The 14,755-nt window shown below is 36.0% G+C and overlaps 1 protein-coding gene across 1 annotated transcript in view; it reads right to left on the bottom strand.

Moving 5' to 3' along the window:
* The window catches only part of LOC102806758 (xaa-Pro aminopeptidase 1-like), a 129,522-nt gene that overhangs the window by 18,314 nt on the left and 96,453 nt on the right, over positions 1–14,755 (bottom strand). The window contains exon 10 of the mRNA XM_085505354.1: positions 7,153–7,251. Coding sequence (XP_085361480.1) covers positions 7,153–7,251 — 99 coding nt within the window. The remainder of the gene's footprint in view (positions 1–7,152; positions 7,252–14,755) is intronic.

Here is a 14,755-nt window from a genome sequence, read left to right on the forward strand (position 1 = left end):
CACACAGTAAGCTCAGTAGTGTATATTCTAACCAGTATTTTGGCCTTGTCACTAAAGACTACAGTAACAATGAACACAGTAAGCTCAGTAGTGTATATTGTAACCAGTACTTCAGCCTTGTCACTAAAGACTACAGTAACAATGAACACACAGTAAGCTCAGTAGTGTATATTGTAACCAGTAGTTTACCCTTGTGACAAAAGACAATAGTAGCAATGAACACACAGTAAGCTCAGTAGTGTATATTGTAACCAGTATTTTAGCCTTGTGACAAAAGACTACAGTAAAAATGTACACAGTAATCTCAGTAGTGTATATTGTAACCAGTATTTTAGCCTTGTCACTAAAGACTACAGTAACAAAGAACACACAGTAACCTCAGTCGTGTATACTGTAACCAGTAGTTTGGCCTTGTCACTTACGACTACAGAAACAATGAACACGCAGTAAGCTCAGTAGTGTATATTGTAACCAGTATTTTAGTCTTGTCAATAACGACTACAATAACAATGGACACACAGTAAGCTCAGTAGTGTATATTGTAACCAGTATTTTAGCCTTGTGACCAAAGACTACATTAACAATGAACACAGTAAGCTCAGTAGTGTATATTGTAACCGGTATTTTAGCCTTGTGACAAAAGACTACAGTAACAAAGAACACACAATGAGCTCAGTAGTGTTTATTGTAACCAGTATTTTAGCCTTGTGACTAAAGACTACAGTAACAATGAATACACAGTAAGCTCAGTAGTGTATATTGTAACCAGTATTTTAGCCTTTTCACTAAAGACTACAGTAAAAATGTACACAGTAATCTCAGTAGTGTATATTGTAACCAGTATTTTAGCCTTGTCACTAAAGACTACAGTAACAAAGAACACACAGTTACCTCAGTCGTGTATACTGTAACCAGTAGTTTAGCCTTGTCACTTACGACTACAGTAACAATGAACACGCAGTAAGCTCAGTAGTGTATATTGTAAACAGTATTTTAGCCTTGTCACTAAATCGCCAGTAACAATGAACACGCAGTAAGCTCAGTAGTGTATATTGTAACCAGTATTTTAGTCATGTCAATAACAACTACAGTAACAATGAACACACAGTAAGCTCAGTAGTGTATATTGTAACCAGTATTTTAGCCTTGTGACCAAAGACTACATTAACAATGAACACAGTAAGCTCAGTAGTGTATATTGTAACCGGTATTTTATTCTTGAGACCAAAGACTACAGTAAAAATGAACACACAGTAAGCTCAGTAACGTATATTGTAACCAGTATTTTAGTCTTGTCACTAACGACTACAGTAACAATGAACATACAGTAAGCTCAGTAGTGTATATTGTAACCAGCAGTTTAGCCTAGTGACCAACGACTACAATAACAATGAACACACAGTAAGCTCAGTAGTGTATATTGTAACCAGCAGTTTAGCCTAGTGACCAACGACTACAGTAACAATGAACATACAGTAAGCTCAGTAGTGTATATTGTAACCAGTAGGTTAGCCTTGTCACTAAGGACTACAGTAACAATGAACACACAGTAAGCTCAGTAGTGTATATTGTAACCAGTATTTTAGCTTTGTCCCTAAAGACTACAGTATGCTGAGTAGTGTATATTGCAGCCAGTATTTTAGCCTTGTCACTAAAGACTACCGTAACAATGAACACACAGTAAGCTCAGTAGTGTATATTGTAACCAGTATTTTAGCCTTGTGACTAAAGACTACAGTAACAAAGAACACACAGAAAGCTCAGTAGTGTATATTGTAACCAGTATTTTAGCATTGTCACTAAAGACTACAGTAACAATGATCACACAGTAAGCTCAGTAGTGTATATTCTAACCAGTATTTTGGCCTTGTCACTAAAGACTACAGTAACAATGAACACAGTAAGCTCAGTAGTGTATATTGTAACCAGTACTTCAGCCTTGTCACTAAAGACTACAGTAACAATGAACACACAGTAAGCTCAGTAGTGTATATTGTAACCAGTAGTTTACCCTTGTGACAAAAGACTATAGTAGCAATGAACACACAGTAAGCTCAGTAGTGTATATTGTAACCAGTATTTTAGCCTTGTGACAAAAGACTACAGTAAAAATGTACACAGTAATCTCAGTAGTGTATATTGTAACCAGTATTTTAGCCTTGTCACTAAAGACTACAGTAACAAAGAACACACAGTAACCTCAGTCGTGTATACTGTAACCAGTAGTTTGGCCTTGTCACTTACGACTACAGTAACAATGAACACGCAGTAAGCTCAGTAGTGTATATTGTAACCAGTATTTTAGTCTTGTCAATAACGACTACAATAACAATGGACACACAGTAAGCTCAGTAGTGTATATTGTAACCAGTATTTTAGCCTTGTGACCAAAGACTACATTAACAATGAACACAGTAAGCTCAGTAGTGTATATTGTAACCGGTATTTTATTCTTGAGACCAAAGACTACAGTAACAATGAACACACAATAAGTTCAGTAGCGTATATTGTAACCAGTATTTTAGCCTTGTCACTAAAGACTACAGTAAAAATGAACACACAGTAAGCTCAGTAGTGTATATTGTAACCAGTATTTTAGCCTTGTGACAAAAGACTACAGTAACAATGAACACACAGTAAGCTACAGTAACAAAGAACTACAGTAACAAAGAACACACAGTAAGCTCAGTAGTGTATATTGTAACCAGTATTTTAGCATTGTCACTAAAGACTACAGCAACAATGAACACACAGTAAGCTCAGTAGTGTATATTGTAACCAGTATTTTAGCCTTGTCACTAAAGACTACAGTAACAATGAACACACAGTAAGCTCAGTAGTGTATATTGTAACCAGTATTTTAGCCTTGTCACTAAAGTCTACAGTAACAATGAACACACAGTAAGCTCAGTAGTGTATATTGTAACCAGTGTTTTAGCCTTGTGACCAAAGACTACAGTAACAATGAACACACAGTAAGCTCAGTAGCGTATATTGCAACCAGTATTTTAGCCTTGTGACCAAAGACTACAGTAACAATGAACACACAGTAAGCTCAGTAATGTATATTGTAGCCAGTATTTTAGCCTTGTCACTAACGACTACAGTAATAATGAACACACAGTAAGCTCAGTAGTGTATATTGTAACCAGTATTTTAGCCTTGTCACTAAAGACTACAGTAACAATGAACTCACAGTAAGCTCAGTAGTGTATATTGTAACCTGTATTCTAGCCTTGTGACCAAAGACTACAGTAACAATGAACACACAGTAAGCTCAGTAGTGTATAGTGTAACCAGTAGTTTACCCTTGTGACAAAAGACTACAGTAACAATGAACACACAGTAAGCTCGGTAGTGTATATTGTAACCAGTATTTTAGCCTTGTGACAAAAGACTACAGTAACAAAGAACACACAATGAGCTCAGTAGTGTATATTGTAACCAGTATATTAGCCATGTAACTAAAGACTACAGTAACAATGAATACACAGAAAGCTCAGTAGTGTATATTGTAACCAGTATTTTAGCCTTTTCACTAAAGACTACAGTAAAAATGAACACAGTAAGCTCAGTAGTGTATATTGTAACCAGCATTTAGTCTTGTCACTAACGACTACAGTAACAATGAACACACAGTAAGCTCAGTCGTGTATACTGTAAACAGTATTTTAGCCTTGTCACTAAATCTACAGTAACAGTGAACACGCAGTAAGCTCAGTAGTGTATATTGTAACCAGTATTTTAGTCTTGTCACTAACGACTACAGTAACAATGAACATACAGTAAGCTCCGTAGTGCATATTGTAACCAGTATTTTAGCCTTGTCACGTAAGCTCTGTAGTGTATATTGTAACCAGCAGTTTAGCCTAGTGACCAACGACTACAATAACAATGAACACACAGTAAGCTCAGTAGTGTATATTGTAACCAGCAGTTTAGCCTAGTGACCAACGACTACAGTAACAATGAACATACAGTAAGCTCAGTAGTGTATATTGTAACCAGTCTTTTTGCTTTGTCGCTAAAAACTGCAGTAACAATGAACACACAGTAAGCTCAGTAATGTATATTGTAACCAGTAGGTTAGCCTTGTCACTAAGGACTACAGTAACAATGAACACACAGTAATCTCAGTAGTGTATATTGTAACCAGTATTTTAGCCTTGTCCCTAAAGACTACAGTATGCTGAGTAGTGTATATTGCAGCCAGTATTTTAGCCTTGTGACTGAAGACTACCGTAACAAAGAACACACAGTAAGCTCAGTAGTGTATATTGTAACCAGTATTTTAGCCTTGTGACTAAAGACTACAGTAACAAAGAACACACAGTAAGCTCAGTAGTGTATATTGTAACCAGTATTTTAGCCTTGTGACTAAAGACTACAGTAACAAAGAACACACGGTAAGCTCAGTAGTGTATATTGTAACCAGTATTTTAGCATTGTCACTAAAGACTACAGTAACAAAGAACACACAGTAAGCTCAGTAGTGTATATTGTAACCAGTATTTTAGCATTGTCACTAAAGACTACAGTAACAATGATCACACAGTAAGCTCAGTAGTGTATATTGTAACCAGTATTTTAGCCTTGTCACTAAAGACTACAGTAACAATGAACACAGTAAGCTCAGTAGTGTATATTGTAACCAGTACTTCAGCCTTGTCACTAAAGACTACAGTAACAATGAACACACAGTAAGCTCAGTAGTGTATATTGTAACCAGTAGTTTACCCTTGTGTCAAAAGATTACAGTAACAATGAACACACAGTAAGCTCAGTAGTGTATATTGTAACCAGTATTTTAGCCTTGTGACAAAAGACTACAGTAACAAAGAACTCACAATGAGCACAGTAGTGTATATTGTAACCAGTATATTAGCCATGTAACTAAAGACTACAGTAACAATGAATACACAGTAAGCTCAGTAGTGTATATTGTAACCAGTATTTTAGCCTTTTCACTAAAGACTACAGTAAAAATGAACACAGTAAGCTCAGTAGTGTATATTGTAACCAGCATTTAGTCTTGTCAATAACGACTACAGTAACAATGAACACACAGTAAGCTCAGTCGTGTATATTGTAAACAGTAGTTTAGCCTTGTGACAAAAGACTACAGTAACAATGAACACACAGTAAGCTCAGTAGTGTATATTGTAACGAGTATTTTAGCCTTGTGACAAAAGACTACAGTAACAAAGAACACACAATGAGCTCAGTAGTGTTTATTGTAACCAGTATTTTAGCCTTGTGACTAAAGACTACAGTAACAATGAATACACAGTAAGCTCAGTAGTGTATATTGTAACCAGTATTTTAGCCTTTTCACTAAAGACTACAGTAAAAATGTACACAGTAATCTCAGTAGTGTATATTGTAACCAGTATTTTAGCCTTGTCACTAAAGACTACAGTAACAAAGAACACGCAGTAAGCTCAGTAGTGTATATTGTAAACAGTATTTTAGCCTTGTCACTAAATCGCCAGTAACAATGAACACGCAGTAAGCTCAGTAGTGTATATTGTAACCAGTATTTTAGTCATGTCAATAACAACTACAGTAACAATGAACACACAGTAAGCTCAGTAGTGAATATTGTAACCAGTATTTTAGCCTTGTGACCAAAGACTACATTAACAATGAACACAGTAAGCTCAGTAGTGTATATTGTAACCGGTATTTTATTCTTGAGACCAAAGACTACAGTAAAAATGAACACACAGTAAGCTCAGTAGCGTATATTGTAACCAGTATTTTAGTCTTGTCACTAACGACTACAGTAACAATGAACATACAGTAAGCTCAGTAGTGTATATTGTAATCAGCAGTTTAGCCTAGTGACCAACGACTACAATAACAATGAACACACAGTAAGCTCAGTAGTGTATATTGTAACCAGCAGTTTAGCCTAGTGACCAACGACTACAGTAACAATGAACATACAGTAAGCTCAGTAGTGTATATTGTAACCAGTAGGTTAGCCTTGTCACTAAGGACTACAGTAACAATGAACACACAGTAAGCTCAGTAGTGTATATTGTAACCAGTATTTTAGCTTTGTCCCTAAAGACTACAGTATGCTGAGTAGTGTATATTGCAGCCAGTATTTTAGCCTTGTCACTAAAGACTACCGTAACAATGAACACACAGAAAGCTCAGTAGTGTATATTGTAACCAGTATTTTAGCATTGTCACTAAAGACTACAGTAACAATGATCACACAGTAAGCTCAGTAGTGTATATTCTAACCAGTATTTTGGCCTTGTCACTAAAGACTACAGTAACAATGTACACAGTAAGCTCAGTAGTGTATATTGTAACCAGTATTTTAGCCTTGTGACTAAAGACTACAGTAACAAAGAACACACAGAAAGCTCAGTAGTGTATATTGTAACCAGTATTTTAGCATTGTCACTAAAGACTACAGTAACAATGATCACACAGTAAGCTCAGTAGTGTATATTCTAACCAGTATTTTGGCCTTGTCACTAAAGACTACAGTAACAATGAACACAGTAAGCTCAGTAGTGTATATTGTAACCAGTACTTCAGCCTTGTCACTAAAGACTACAGTAACAATGAACACACAGTAAGCTCAGTAGTGTATATTGTAACCAGTATTTTAGCCTTGTGACAAAAGACTACAGTAAAAATGTACACAGTAATCTCAGTAGTGTATATTGTAACCAGTATTTTAGCCTTGTCACTAAAGACTACAGTAACAAAGAACACACAGTAACCTCAGTCGTGTATACTGTAACCAGTAGTTTGGCCTTGTCACTTACGACTACAGTAACAATGAACACGCAGTAAGCTCAGTAGTGTATATTGTAAACAGTATTTTAGCCTTGTCACTAAACCGACAGTAACAATGAACACGCAGTAAGCTCAGTAGTGTATATTGTAACCAGTATTTTAGTCTTGTCACTAAAGACTACAGTAAAAATGAACACACAGTAAGCTCAGTAGTGTATATTGTAACCAGTATTTTAGCCTTGTGACAAAAGACTACAGTAACAATGAACACACAGTAAGCTACAGTAACAAAGAACTACAGTAACAAAGAACACACAGTAAGCTCAGTAGTGTATATTGCAACCAGTATTTTAGCCTTGTGACCAAAGACTACAGTAACAATGAACATACAGTAAGCTCCGTAGTGCATATTGTAACCAGTATTTTAGCCTTGTCACGTAAGCTCTGTAGTGTATATTGTAACCAGCAGTTTAGCCTAGTGACCAACGACTACAATAACAATGAACACACAGTAAGCTCAGTAGTGTATATTGTAACCAGCAGTTTAGCCTAGTGACCAACGACTACAGTAACAATGAACATACAGTAAGCTCAGTAGTGTATATTGTAACCAGTCTTTTTGCTTTGTCGCTAAAAACTGCAGTAACAATGAACACACAGTAAGCTCAGTAATGTATATTGTAACCAGTAGGTTAGCCTTGTCACTAAGGACTACAGTAACAATGAACACACAGTAATCTCAGTAGTGTATATTGTAACCAGTATTTTAGCCTTGTCCCTAAAGACTACAGTATGCTGAGTAGTGTATATTGCAGCCAGTATTTTAGCCTTGTGACTGAAGACTACCGTAACAAAGAACACACAGTAAGCTCAGTAGTGTATATTGTAACCAGTATTTTAGCCTTGTCACTAAAGACTAGAGTAACAATGAACACACAGTATGCTTAGTAGTGTATATTGTAACCAGTATTTTAGCCTTGTGACTAAAGACTACCGTAACAAAGAACACACAGTAAGCTCAGTAGTGTATATTGTAACCAGTATTTTAGCCTTGTGACTAAAGACTACAGTAACAAAGAACACACGGTAAGCTCAGTAGTGTATATTGTAACCAGTATTTTAGCATTGTCACTAAAGACTACAGTAACAAAGAACACACAGTAAGCTCAGTAGTGTATATTGTAACCAGTATTTTAGCATTGTCACTAAAGACTACAGTAACAATGATCACACAGTAAGCTCAGTAGTGTATATTGTAACCAGTATTTTAGCCTTGTCACTAAAGACTACAGTAACAATGAACACAGTAAGCTCAGTAGTGTATATTGTAACCAGTATTTCAGCCTTGTCACTAAAGACTACAGTAACAATGAACACACAGTAAGCTCAGTAGTGTATATTGTAACCAGTAGTTTACCCTTGTGTCAAAAGATTACAGTAACAATGAACACACAGTAAGCTCAGTAGTGTATATTGTAACCAGTATTTTAGCCTTGTGACAAAAGACTACAGTAACAAAGAACTCACAATGAGCACAGTAGTGTATATTGTAACCAGTATATTAGCCATGTAACTAAAAACTACAGTAACAATGAATACACAGTAAGCTCAGTAGTGTATATTGTAACCAGTATTTTAGCCTTTTCACTAAAGACTACAGTAAAAATGAACACAGTAAGCTCAGTAGTGTATATTGTAACCAGCATTTAGTCTTGTCAATAACGACTACAGTAACAATGAACATACAGTAAGCTCAGTCGTGTATACTGTAACCAGTAGTTTAGCCTTGTCACTAACGACTACAGTAACAATGAACACACAGTAAGCTCAGTAGTGTATATTGTAAACAGTATTTTAGCCTTGTCACTAAATCTACAGTAACAATGAACACGCAGTAAGCTCAGTAGTGTATATTGTAACCAGTATTTTAGCCTTGTCACGTAAGCTCTGTAGTGTATATTGTAACCAGCAGTTTAGCCTAGTGACCAACGACTACAGTAACAATGAACATACAGTAAGCTCAGTAGTGTATATTGTAACCAGTCTTTTTGCTTTGTCGCTAAAAACTGCAGTAAAAATGAAAACACAGTAAGCTCAGTAATGTATATTGTAACCAGTATTTTAGCCTTGTCACGTAAGCTCTGTAGTGTATATTGTAACCAGCAGTTTAGCCTAGTGACCAACGACTACAATAACAATGAACACACAGTAAGCTCAGTAGTGTATATTGTAACCAGCAGTTTAGCCTAGTGACCAACGACTACAGTAACAATGAACACACAGTAAGCTCAGTAATGTATATTGTAACCAGTAGGTTAGCCTTGTCACTAAGGACTACAGTAACAATGAACACACAGTAAGCTCAGTAGTGTATATTGTAACCAGTATTTTAGCCTTGTCACTAAAGACTACAGTAACAATGAACACACAGTATGCTTAGTAGTGTATATTGTAACCAGTATTTTAGCCTTGTGACTAAAGACTACCGTAACAAAGAACACACAGTAAGCTCAGTAGTGTATATTGTAACCAGTATTTTAGCCTTGTGACTAAAGACTACAGTAACAAAGAACACACAGTAAGCTCAGTAGTGTATATTGTAACCAGTATTTTAGCATTGTCACTAAAGACTACAGTAACAAAGAACACACAGTAAGCTCAGTAGTGTATATTGTAACCAGTATTTTAGCATTGTCACTAAAGACTACAGTAACAATGATCACACAGTAAGCTCAGTAGTGTATATTGTAACCTGTATTTTAGCCTTGTCACTAAAGACTACAGTAACAATGAACACAGTAAGCTCAGTAGTGTATATTGTAACCAGTACTTCAGCCTTGTCACTAAAGACTACAGTAACAATGAACACACAGTAAGCTCAGTAGTGTATATTGTAACCAGTAGTTTACCCTTGTGACAAAAGATTACAGTAACAATGAACACACAGTAAGCTCAGTAGTGTATATTGTAACCAGTATTTTAGCCTTGTGACAAAAGACTACAGTAACAAAGAACACACAATGAGCTCAGTAGTGTATATTGTAACCAGTATATTAGCCATGTAACTAAAGACTACAGTAACAATGAATACACAGTAAGCTCTGTAGTGTATATTGTAACCAGTATTTTAGCCTTTTCACTAAAGACTACAGTAAAAATGAACACAGTAAGCTCAGTAGTGTATATTGTAACCAGCATTTAGTCTTGTCAATAACGACTACAGTAACAATGAACACACAGTAAGCTCAGTCGTGTATACTGTAACCAGTAGTTTAGCCTTGTCACTAACGACTACAGTAACAATGAACACACAGTAAGCTCAGTAGTGTATATTGTAAACAGTATTTTAGCCTTGTCACTAAATCTACAGTAACAATGAACACGCAGTAAGCTCAGTAGTGTATATTGTAACCAGCAGTTTAGCCTAGTGACCAACGACTACAGTAACAATGAACATACAGTAAGCTCAGTAGTGTATATTGTACCCAGTCTTTTTGCTTTGTCGCTAAAAACTGCAGTAACAATGAACACACAGTAAGCTCAGTAGTGTATATTGTAACCAGTATTTTAGCCTTGTCACTAAAGACTACAGTAACAATGAACACACAGTATGCTTAGTAGTGTATATTGTAACCAGTATTTTAGCCTTGTGACTAAAGACTACCGTAACAAAGAACACACAGTAAGCTCAGTAGTGTATATTGTAACCAGTATTTTAGCCTTGTGACTAAAGACTACAGTAACAAAGAACACACAGTAAGCTCAGTAATGTATATTGTAACCAGTAGGTTAGCCTTGTCACTAAGGACTACAGTAACAATGAACACACAGTAATCTCAGTAGTGTATATTGTAACCAGTATTTTAGCCTTGTCCCTAAAGACTACAGTATGCTGAGTAGTGTATATTGCAGCCAGTATTTTAGCCTTGTCACTAAAGACTACAGTAACAATGAACACACAGTATGCTTAGTAGTGTATATTGTAACCAGTATTTTAGCCTTGTCACTAAATCGACAGTAACAATGAACACGCAGTAAGCTCAGTAGTGTATATTGTAACCAGTATTTTAGTCTTGTTACTAACGACTACAGTAACAATGAACACACAGTAAGCTCAGTCGTGTATACTGTAACCAGTAGTTTAGCCTTGTCACTAACGACTACAGTAACAATGAACACACAGTAAGCTCTGTAGTGTATATTGTAAACAGTATTTTAGCCTTGTCACTAAATCGACAGTAACAATGAACACGCAGTAAGCTCAGTAGTGTATATTGTAACCAGTATTTTAGTCTTGTTACTAACGACTACAGTAACAATGAACACACAGTAAGCTCAGTCGTGTATACTGTAACCAGTAGTTTAGCCTTGTCACTAACGACTACAGTAACAATGAACACACAGTAAGCTCAGTAGTGTATATTGTAAACAGTATTTTAGCCTTGTCACTAAATCGACAGTAACAATGAACACGCAGTAAGCTCAGTAGTGTATATTGTAACCAGTGTTTTAGTCTTGTTACTAACGACTACAGTAACAATGAACACACAGTAAGCTCAGTCGTGTATACTGTAACCAGTAGTTTAGCCTTGTCACTAACGACTACAGTAACAATGAACACACAGTAAGCTCAGTAGTGTATATTGTAAACAGTATTTTAGCCTTGTCACTAAATCGACAGTAACAATGAACACGCAGTAAGCTCAGTAGTGTATATTGTAACCAGTATTTTAGTCTTGTTACTAACGACTACAGTAACAATGAACACACAGTAAGCTCAGTCGTGTATACTGTAACCAGTAGTTTAGCCTTGTCACTAACGCCTGCAGTAACAATGAACACACAGTCAGCTCAGTAGTGTATATTGTAACCAGCAGTTTAGCCTAGTGACCAACGACTACAGTAACAATGAACATACAGTAAGCTCAGTAGTGTATATTGTAACCAGTCTTTTTGCTTTGTCGCTAAAAACTACAGTAACAATGAACACACAGTAAGCTCAGTAATGTATATTGTAACCAGTAGGTTAGCCTTGTCACTAAGGACTACAGTAACATTGAACACACATTAAGCTCAGTAGTGTATATTGTAACCAGTATTTCAGCCTTGTCCCTAAAGACTACAGTATGCTGAGTAGTGTATATTGCAGCCAGTATTTTAGCCTTGTCACTAAAGACTACCGTAACAAAGAACACACAGTAAGCTCAGTAGTGTATATTGTAACCAGTATTTTAGCCTTGTGACTAAAGACTACAGTAACAAAGAACACAGAGTAAGCTCAGTAGTGTATATTGTAACCAGTATTTTAGCATTGTCACTAAAGACTACAGTAACAATGATCACACAGTAAGCTCAGTAGTGTATATTGTAACCAGTATTTTAGCCTTGTCACTAAAGACTACAGTAGCAATGAACACAGTAAGCTCAGTAGTGTATATTGTAACCAGTACTTCAGCCTTGTCACTAAAGACTACAGTAACAATGAACACACAGTAAGCTCAGTAGTGTATATTGTAACCAGTACTTTACCCTTGTGACAAAAGACTACAGTAACAAAGAACACACAATGAGCTCAGTAGTGTATATTGTAACCAGTATTTTAGCCTTGTGACTAAAGACTACAGTAACAATGAATACACAGTAGGCTCAGTAGTGTATATTGTAACCAGTATTTTAGCCTTTTCACTAAAGACTACAGTAACAATGAACACAGTAAGCTCAGTAGTGTATATTGTAACCAGCATTTAGTCTTGTCACTAACGACTACAGTAACAATGAACACGCAGTAAGCTCAGTAGTGTATATTGTAACCAGTAGTTTAGCCTTGTCACTAAAGACTACAGTAACAAAGAACACGCAGTAAGCTCAGTCGTGTATACTGTAACCAGTAGTTTAGCCTTGTCACTAACGACTACAGTAACAATGAACACACAGTAGGCTCAGTAGTGTATATTGTAAACAGTATTTTAGCCTTGTCACTAACGACTACAGTAACAATGAACACACAGTAATCTCAGTAGTGTATATTGTAACCAGTATTTTAGCCTTGTCCCTAAAGACTACAGTATGCTGAGTAGTGTATATTGCAGCCAGTATTTTAGCCTTGTGACAAAAGACTACAGTAACAAAGAACACACAATGAGCTCAGTAGTGTATATTGTAACCAGTATATTAGCCATGTAACTAAAAACTGCAGTAACAATGAACACACAGTAAGCTCAGTAATGTATATTGTAACCAGTAGGTCAGCCTTGTCACTAAGGACTACAGTAACAATGAACACACAGTAAGCTCAGTAATGTATATTGTAACCAGTATTTTAGCCTTGTCACTAACGACTACAGTAACAATGAACACACAGCAAGTTCAGTAGTCTATATTGTAACCAGTATTTTAGCCTTGTAACTAAAGACTACTGTAACAATGAACACACAGTAATCTCAGTAGTGTATATATTGTAACCAGTATTTTAGCCTTGTCACTAAAGACTACAGTAACAATGAACACACAGTAATCTCAGTAGTGTATATATTGTAACCAGTATTTTAGCCTTGTCACTAAAGACTACAGTAACAATGAACACACAGTAATCTCAGTAGTGTATATTGTAACCAGTATTTTAGCCTTGTCACTAAAGACTACAGTAACAATGAACACACAGTAAGCTCAGTAGTGTATATTGTAAACAGTATTTTAGCCTTGTCACTAAAGACTACAGTAACAATGAACACAGTAAGCTCAGTAGTGTATATTGTAACCAGTACTTCAGCCTTGTCACTAAAGACTACAGTAACAATGAACACACAGTAAGCTCAGTAGTGTATATTGTAACCAGTATTTTAGCCTTGTGACAAATGTCTACAGTAACAAAGAACACACAATGAGCTCAGTAGTGTATATTGTAACCAGTATTTTAGCCTTGTGACTAAAGACTACATTAACAATGAATACACAGTAAGCTCAGTAGTGTATATTGTAAACAGTATTTTAGCCTTGTCACTAAAGACTACAGTAAAAATGAACACAGTATACTCAGTAGTGTATATTGTAACCAGCATTTAGTCTTGTCACTAACGACTACAGTAACAATGAACACACAGTAAGCTCAGTCGTGTATACTGTAACCAGTAGTTTAGCCTTGTCACTAACGACTACAGAAACAATGAACACACAGTAAGCTCAGTAGTGTATATTGTAAACAGTATTTTACCCTTGTCACTAAATCGACACTAACAATGAACACGCAGTAAGCTCAGTAGTGTATATTGTAACCAGTATTTTAGTCTTGTCACTAACGACTACAGTAACAATGAACATACAGTAAGCTGAGTAGTGTATATTGTAACCAGTATTTTAGCCTTGTCACGTAAGCTCTGTAGTGTATATTGTAACCAGCAGTTTAGCCTAGTGACCAACAACTACAGTAACAATGAACATACAGTATGCTCAGTAGTGTATATTGTAACCAGTATTTTAGCCTTGTCACTAAAGACTACAGTAACAATGAACACACAGTAAGCTCAGTAGTGTATATTGTAACCAGTTTTTTAGCCTTGTCGCTAAAAACTACAGTAACAATGAACACACAGTAAGCACAGTAGTGTATATTGTAACCAGTATTTTAGCCTTGTCACTAAAGACTACAGTAAAAATGAACACAGTAAGCTCAGTAGTGTATATTGTAACCAGCATTTAGTCTTGTCACTAACGACTACAGTAACAATGAACACACAGTAAGCTCAGTCGTGTATACTGTAACCAGTAGTTTAGCCTTGTCACTAACGACTACAGTAACAATGAACACACAGTAAGCTCAGTAGTGTATATTGTAACCAGTATTTTAGCCTTGTCACTAAAGATTACAATAACAATGAACACACAGTAAGCTCAGTAGTGTATATTGTAACCAGTATTTTAGCCTTGTGACTAACGACTACAGTAACAATGAACACACAGTAAGCTCAGTAGTGTATGTTGTAACTAGTATTTTAGC

This window comes from Saccoglossus kowalevskii, chromosome 11, assembly GCF_978046115.1.
Source record: "Saccoglossus kowalevskii chromosome 11, keSacKowa6.1, whole genome shotgun sequence".
Taxonomy (NCBI): domain Eukaryota; kingdom Metazoa; phylum Hemichordata; class Enteropneusta; family Harrimaniidae; genus Saccoglossus; species Saccoglossus kowalevskii.